The sequence below is a fragment of the Poecilia reticulata genome, linkage group LG2 (genome assembly GCF_000633615.1).
Source record: "Poecilia reticulata strain Guanapo linkage group LG2, Guppy_female_1.0+MT, whole genome shotgun sequence".
Lineage (NCBI taxonomy): Eukaryota > Metazoa > Chordata > Actinopteri > Cyprinodontiformes > Poeciliidae > Poecilia > Poecilia reticulata.
This window is the reverse complement of record NC_024332.1, coordinates 948,734-957,211: the sequence shown is the minus strand read 5'-3', so window position 1 is coordinate 957,211 and position 8,478 is coordinate 948,734. Positions and strand designations below refer to the sequence as shown.

The 8,478-nt window shown below is 37.2% G+C and overlaps 1 protein-coding gene across 1 annotated transcript in view; it reads right to left on the bottom strand.

Annotated features, from left to right (window-relative positions):
- The window catches only part of LOC103476950 (protein NLRC3-like), a 17,205-nt gene extending 10,213 nt beyond the window's left edge, over window positions 1-6,992 (bottom strand). Inside the window, exons 1-3 of the mRNA XM_017310508.1 lie at window positions 6,901-6,992; window positions 5,403-6,026; window positions 2,887-3,006 (exon numbers count right to left, since the gene is read on the bottom strand). Of these exons, the coding sequence (XP_017165997.1) occupies window positions 2,887-3,006; window positions 5,403-5,530 (248 nt within the window). The 5' untranslated portion in view covers window positions 5,531-6,026; window positions 6,901-6,992. The remainder of the gene's footprint in view (window positions 1-2,886; window positions 3,007-5,402; window positions 6,027-6,900) is intronic.
- Between the last annotated feature and the right edge of the window lie 1,486 nt (window positions 6,993-8,478).

The following is an 8,478-nucleotide window of genomic DNA, read 5'->3' as shown; positions in this document are numbered from 1 at the left end:
TGTAGCCTCTCCACTTCATGCACTTACCTCATCCAAGTGCAAGTTTGTTTGGGATAAGGCTGCTGCTGAGTCATTCGAGCACCTTAAGAGGGCTTTCACCTCAGCTCCTGTCCTCCGCACACCGGACCCGTCCCGCCAATTCATTGTTGAAGTGGATGCTTCTGCCTCYGGGGTGGGAGCCATACTCAGTCAGAGGTGCACTGATGGCAAGACTCACCCATGTGCCTTCTTTTCCAGAAAACTGTCTTCTGTAAGATGAAACTTAAAGGTCTAGCCATACAAGTTTATTCATCTTACTTTAGTTTCTTAGTTTATTCTTGCATTTTGTTCTTCATTCATTTCCATTTAGTTTCCTTTGATTAGTATTATCTTCTCTTGGTTTATTGCTATGTCCACTTTAGTTTCTTTCCTGTTGCTAGATTTATTTTATCATTTATTGACGCTCACCACCAGTAATCTTCACTCATCACCTGCTGCGCCGCCTAATCATCATATGTTTCACATCATGTGTTTATTTTTTCAATGTTCAGCGTCGGATTCTCTGTTTTTACTCCATAATTCACATCTAGTTCGTCGCTCCGTTTTATGTCATGCTTCTCCTGTTTCAGAGTTTTGCKCAATGTGCGCGTCTTTTTTTGTTTTTGTTGTTTTTTGTTTTTCCTTTTAACTCCCTAAGGTGCAGGGCAGTCGGGAAGCGTATCAATGGGGAAAAGGCAGATTGACATAAAGCTTTTAAAACAATGGAAACAATTTCGGTATCCTGATTATTTAAATTTAAAAGTTCTGTGTTGTTCTATAACACCCATTTTATACCGGACCACTTACAGCACCGGTGTTACCGCTATAAATAAACGCTCTCTATCGAGGTATCACCCATGGACGGATTTCTTTATTTAAATGGGTTTATTTTTCAGAGGGATACAAAGTCAGGGTATCATGATTTTAGTCATTACATGTTTATAAGAGCGATTTTCTGTTGTCTTTCCCTGGAAGCAGGCAGCTTTCAAACGGAAATAAAACACTTTTTAATATAAGTTGCTGCTTTGACATGATCACAGAACTGCCAAAACATATGTACAAGAATACCAGACAAAGTGAATCACAGCAACGTCATCAGCCGGTGTAACGCTGAACTGATTTGGTGAAGCTACCAGCGAAGCTGTGCCAAGAAGCTACAAACACTGAAGAGAAGAAGTTACATCGATACAGTTGCAGCCAAGCATGGTTTAATGTTACACAATACAGTTTTACCAAGTTGCTCAAAGTCTAAACTGGTATTGTTGTGCATTTAAGGTGTAAAGTTTATCTTCTTCGACCAAACGGCCCCAAAGGAATCCCAGCACCCCCCTTTTGTAAAAATTCCCGCCAGTGCCCCCTGCCGTCCTCTGTACGCCCCCGGGGGGCGGTACCACCCATGTTGAGAACCGTTAAAATAAAAGGTAAAATAATATTGTTGAAATGTCATGGGTTTGTTGAGCCCACATCTAGTACTGAGAATAAATATATCTTACCGACCATAACAGTAAAGAACTTACCACTTATTTATGTTTTTAATTAGATTTGATAGATTTATTTCTTCAAAATTACTTTTCATGTCAGTGTTAATGTCATGAGGCTGATGACTTCATGACACTTTCAATTTGACTCATTAGGATTTGATTAAGAACCAGATTTGTTCTTTGTAATTTCTGTCCAGTAAAACAATTAATCTATAAATTAATAGGCACGTCTATATAAAGATATAATCCATGTTTCTGTCTCATAATTGTATGGAATTAAAAGGACCTGGAACTTTTGTTTTTCCACTGAAAGCTCTGGTTTGCACAATAAATGCCATGTGGGTGAAGTTTTATGGATAATACTMTGATGTCCCATTMTCCTGAAGGCAGCACAGAGCTGCACCACCATAAACTGACAGAAACACTGAAGAGAAGAAGAGCTATGATTAATGTAGTTACAGTTCTATCCATGTTTAATGTTGCAGAGCTCAGTCGTTTGGCAAATAGTTCAAAGTTTAAACTTGCATGTTGTACATCTTTTATCTGGTCATTGATAGGTATTTTTCCTTTCGAACCTTCATTAAAAAGAACCACAGATAACGTATGTGAATTTTATGACCAAGCTTTTGCAAAAGGAGAAGGCTCAGCAAACTGGTCCTCCGAGTCGTTCACAGAGCATTCTGCCTCACTCTGCTTGAGCAGGTCTTTTATTTGGGAAAACATTGTCAGAAGAGATAAACAATAAGACAGGCGGCTGGCTCTATCTAACACACAGGTCATCTAGCTCTTTCCCTTGAGAGTGAACTTCGGAGGGGACAATCAGTTCACCGGAACACAGATATTCAAACGGCAATCAAAAAGTATTCGCATAGCACGAACAATCAGTTTTCAAGAACACAGATCACGTCATTTACTGACCCACATTAGACTGAACGTTGATTAACTACTGATTAACATTAGACTGAATATGACTAAAGTAAATAACAAAAATGATCATACCAAAAAATCTCTAACAGTCATTTTGTGGAATATTTAACAACTAGAAAATGGCAAAGAATAAGAATATTTTTTTCCACTCTGGCTGCTGTTAGGTTTTACCAATTTTAAGTTGAATGTTCATTGCAATTTTTTGTGGACACCTGTGAAAATAATTTCTATTCCAATGGCTTTTTTGTTCTCTGGGAAATTATTTTTGACAATAAATACAGAAAACAGCATAAAAATCAAAACATCTACAATAGTGATAGTAATATTAATAATAAATAATGGTCAGTGCAAAATAGCCTACAAATTGTTTGGTGGGGGCCGGTGAGAGACGTGGATAAAGCTAGGGGGGCGCTGGGCCGAAAAAGGTTGAGAAACACTGAGTTAGAAACTGGTTTCTTACTCTGTTTCTGATGGTCCAGGTTCAGTACTGAAGTCTGGATTGTGTCCTTTGGACCGGTCACTCCTCATGGAGGGACAGCTGGATCCTGGAGGTTCTGCTCTCCCTCTGTGGTTATGACCTCTGAAACACAAACATGCTGTTATTCTGGTCACATCTATCAGTGAGAAACTCTGAGATTAAAACCAGAGAAGAAGCTCTGAGCACAAAGTGCTGCAGGTCTGAAGCTCCAGAGTGAAAAATTCAGACTGATCTGTTGGATCAAACTGAATGTTCATTCAAGTTTATTTGTACAGTTCATTTCAGCAGCAAGGGAGTTCAAAGCGCTTTGCATAATAAAGACAGAAAGCTATAAAGAAAACACCATACATTCAACAACTGAATAGACATTATATTTGATGAGAGCCATCACCAAAATCATAACCAAATGAACCAAATCAAATGTTTTGGTCACCGTTTCATTTGTAATCAGGGATGAAAGTAGTTTTACATTCGGTACTATGACAAAAAGTTTCTGTGCTGATGAATTTTTTTGTGAAGCGATAAAAGCTGGTAGCTCTTGAATTGCTACAAAATAAAGCTGTATTCCTTCAGCCCACTGGCTGCAATGTTGACACCTTGAGATGCCATCAGACCTAAACTCTGAACATCATGGCATGGAGTGCATCCCAGTTTTCCATGTCTGGCATATAACCGTTCATTTTAGCTTTTAAACTGGTTCCATTGATCCTGTGTCCAGACAGAGGGATAATCAGTAGCCCAGCATCATGACCTGTTTGTTTTGAAGATCCTGTAGCTTCTACTTCTCTTCCTAACATGGCGCCTCCTCACCCTGACTCTCATACTGATAGGAGGAACCACAGAGCTCTGTTAGGTTAAAGCTCATCTTCTGAAGTTGGGATATTTTTCCTCCATTAGGCTCCAGAGGAATCACCTCAAACCAGATATTGGACTGGATTTTATTTCAATGTCATTTGTAAATGTTAGAGCCTCATTTTCAACAGTGGAACTTTAAGATTGAAAAATGTTATTATTTTGGAGAAAGTCTCATCAACATCAATATTTCCACTAAATAAGAAGCAAAAAAAATTATTTGATAGAGGAAAAACGTCTCGGACTCCGGGCTCAAAGCGAGATGCCAGACAGCAATAAAACTATTATTTTTAAATTAGACAATTTAATTTCACATAATTATCGCGGTAGAAGCCATTTGTTTGTTAAGTACTTAATGGAACATATTTACCATGTTTGATGTTTGGTGTGAATGACTATACTCGCAGATAATTAGTCCAAGTGTGTCGTTTATTGAACGTTCAGGAACTACAGCAGCTGTGATGCACCACAGCAAAGGTAAAACATCCCGAACAGGTGATGAACTCTAAACCACTCGCACATTTTTACTCTCCGTCATTTAAGCACACCCGTTGCCATGGCAACTGCTCGCTACTCGAGCCGAGCACATATTACGTTTAAAACTTTCAGTCAGGCATTAGGTTTTCAGGCTTGATATTTATTTTGAGATCATTAATAAGCCTCATGAACACAGCGGTGGTTGATTAGTTAATTAGTTATTTTGATAATGGAACCGAAAAACACAGAATTGCGCAACACCTTGTTGAAATAATAATCACTGAGATTATTGTTTTTGTTGGGTCATTAATTTAAAAAAGTTTTGTTGACTTTTTTGTTGTTGTTCTTTAATAAAGTCACGAACGTTTTAAGTGAGTCAGAGGAGGACGTGCTGGTCTCAGCGTCCTGCGGCGTTCAGTTTGTCACCTAATGCCGAGATTGACTCAAAACCTTTGATTGACATATTGCACACCTGCTCTAACAAAGCACAAATAGTTCAGAAACAACTTGAATTAGGGGGGGAAGCTATTTATTAACTAACCGTGTTTTAGACTGTTCTTGAAAAACTAATCAGTCACGGCTGCACAGTGAACCCACTGATTTTTTACAGCTCAACTCTCTTGCAGGAACTGCGTACCCCCGCTAAATCTTTTAGGGGTACGCAGTACCCTGCCATACCCCTTTACTTTCACCCCTGTTTATAAGCAAAGCCACTCCAATCAGATGGTTTTTAGTCTTGAGTTAAAGAAATTCAGTGTTTCGACTCTTGTACAGTTTTCTGGAAGTTTATACAATTTAAACTTTGACAAACTCACCTGGTTCATCTTCTTGTAAACATCAGTTTAGTGACGTGATTGAGACGAGAGACTAGTGATGGAAAAGTTACTACAGAGTAAAGAGTCAACTAGTTGCTGCAACATCSAGTTCAGAGACAATCTGAGTTGTTGCTCCTCACATTGTTGGTTGTTTTTGTTTTTATGCAACATTTTCATCATTTTTCATTCAAGCTGATTTACTGACCAACATCCTTCATGTTTAACTTTAAATTAATATGGAAGAAAATTAAGTTACTTTTGATCAAACACTGAAGATCAACCAGTTAATATCATCTATATTTTATCTCTATAGATTCACATGAACTAGGAACTAGATAGAAACTGGTTTCTTACTTTCTGTCTGAGGGTCCAGATTCAGTATTGATATTTGGAGGTTGATCTATGGACTCGTCACTCCTCATAGACGGATTAATGGGTCCTGGAGGTTCTGCTCTGACCTTCTTTAGATCCAGATCTTCCATCTTCTGGATTTCAGTCAGCCTGAGAAAGAAGCCAAAACCAGTCAGACCAGTGATCCAGGTCCAGTAAGTGTCCTGTGAAGCAGAAAGCTGCTTCCCATCATGAGTTCAGAGGATCAGAGGAACCTGATTCCAGCTCAACCTCAGAAACTAAACGTCTCTTAAAGGTTTTGTCTGGAATTGTGACATCAAACGTCTCGGTCTTTCAAACAGAAACAAGAAGCTTCTGSCAAAAACAAAACAWGAAAACATGAACCAGTAGAAATCACCAAGTACTGGACTGGTTCCAGTCTGACTACAGAACAGGGATTTCAACAGGTAACTTCTCATTGGAAAGGACAGAAGTCACCTGTGTTCTACCACAAGGTTCAATCCTATCTAACATCTGTGTTCCTGCTAGGTCAGGCTACAACAAAGTAATCAGATTACTTACCAGGACTAAACGATACACAGCTCTACATTATGATGTCACCAGGTGAACTTTGACCCCATCCAATCACTGAACAGATGAATAGAACAGAGAAATGTGTGGATGTGCCAAAACTTTCTCCAGCTGAACAGAAACAGAACTGAAGTTATTATCATAGGGCCTAATGAGGAGTGATCTAGAGTTATAGATCTAGAGTTAAAGATCCAGAGTTTTTGGATTAAAATGAATGTTTCTACAGCTGATGTAAATATTTAATCCATCAATCTTCCCAAAAATAACTTTCATATATTGAATTTATTACCGCAGTGTGACAAAAAAGGTTGAACTTAGTTTGTAACATTAATAAAATTAAGCTGCATTTTAACGTTATATGCAGCATAAAGTGATCAGTTAACTTTGGTTAATCAAAGTGAATTCATGATTTAATAAGGAAATTATAATATGCCCACATATTACCAGGTTTGTAAAAATGGCGTCTTCCCTTAAGAACTGAAGTCATTATTTGAAAACGTTTCATGTGAAAGAAAGTTATGTTAGTCTGATTTTAGTTTTATCATCTGAAACATTTAAGAATTATAAACAACAAAGTGTAGAACAAGAGCAGCAACATAATATCTAACCGCCTCACGTAAAGAACTGCAACATGTCTGTACATTTTCTGACTCTGTTCACTGTTCACTCTGTTTTATGGTTCAGTTGGAACCGAAACCTTTCCACCAACCTTTGTTTTAACAAATATCAGAGGAACTTTGGTCGCCACAGAACCAGAAATAATAATTAGAAACACATTTATTGCTGCTGACACCAAACGCTGTAAACAGCTGCAGGGACAAGAAGTTACTCTGGAACAAAAATTTGTCAGAGAATCAAACAGTTCGGACTATTTTCTCTTCAGAGAGAAAAACTCACTGAGCTGCAGTGCAGTTTCAGTAAAAAGTTTTACCTTCAACTCTGAGAGACTTGATTTAATTCACACGTTCTTCAAAGTTTCTCTTCTTTTCCTGCTACCTGTAAATCATGTCATGGCTGGTAGAGACTCTGGTGACATCCTCAATTACATGAGGAAGGGTGACTTACAGGAAGTAAGTGAGGAAGAGTGACTTACAGGAAGTAAGTGAGCAAGAGAGACTTACAGGAAGTCACTTGAGTTTCTCTACCAGCCATGATGCATTCAAGGACATTCAGTAACATTCAGCACATATTTAGCTTTAAGGAGCCATGATGTTGTTTATCCACAGGGTGATATTCTTCTTTTTCTTGTCGGTTTTACTGGCCGTTGGCAACAATCTGTTAGTAGCATTACCACCACTTACTGGTATGGAGTGTGGTTTGTGATGGTCCATCTATTTATCTATCTATATATCCATATATTCCACCATAAAGAAAAATAAAAACTAAATAAATTCTACCTATACATACACACACATAAATATACAAACATACTTGTGCATAACAATCTACTTCCCAGCAATATTATGCACACATTCACAAACACACCTACTATAATCAAATTCTATTAAATAATTTAGTTTTCTTTAAAAATTGAATAACTATTTGCATATGTTTACTCCCCAATTTCTTCCTCAAAATATCTAATAAATTAACCTTTTCCTTAATACTTTCAAATTCTCTCCTCATATAGCTTTTTTCTTTTTTATATTTATGACATTCTAATATAACATGCTCTATTGTTTCATATTTTCCAGAGATCACATTTTCCAGTATTATGCTTCTGAATTTTAAAAAGTGTATAATTAAGTCCCGAATGTCCAAATCTTAACCTTATTATCACTCTTTCCTCCTTCCTATTTCTTCTTCCATTCCTTTTTTCTCCTACAATCTTCATCTTCCTGTTTTATCTTCATCCCAGCTTTTTTGCCATACTTTCATCAGTTTTTCCCTCTTTGCCATTTTATCTGCCCTCTTGTTTCCATCTACTCCAATATTTGCTGGAATCCAAATATAACTACCAAACCCATGTTTTGTATTCTGAATAATGTATGAAATGTTCCTAATAAAATGTCCATCCTACTATCTGAATGATTATATTTTAAACTTAATAATGCAGAGCTTGAATCTGAACATATTATTGTTTTTAATGGTTTGATGTCTTCTACCCATTGTAAAGCTAATAATATTGCCAACATTTCTCCTGTGTATACTGATAATCCATCTGTAATTCGTTTTCCTATTTTTATATTGAATTCTGGTACTACAAACGCTATTCCTATTTTCCCAGTTATTTTTGATGCATCTGTATAAATTTGAATGTATTGATAATAATTATTTAAATATAATTGCACTGAATAACTATCTATGATGTAAGATTTATCTTGTTTCTTTTCCATTATTGACATATCTACTCTTGCTTCTGGTAGAATCCAAGGTGGCAATTGATATAGTGTTTGACTAATTTCTAAACTATCCATCCATCCATCCATCCATCCATCCATCCATCCATCCATCCATCCATCCATCCATCCATCCATCCATCCATCCATCCATCCATCCATCCATCCAT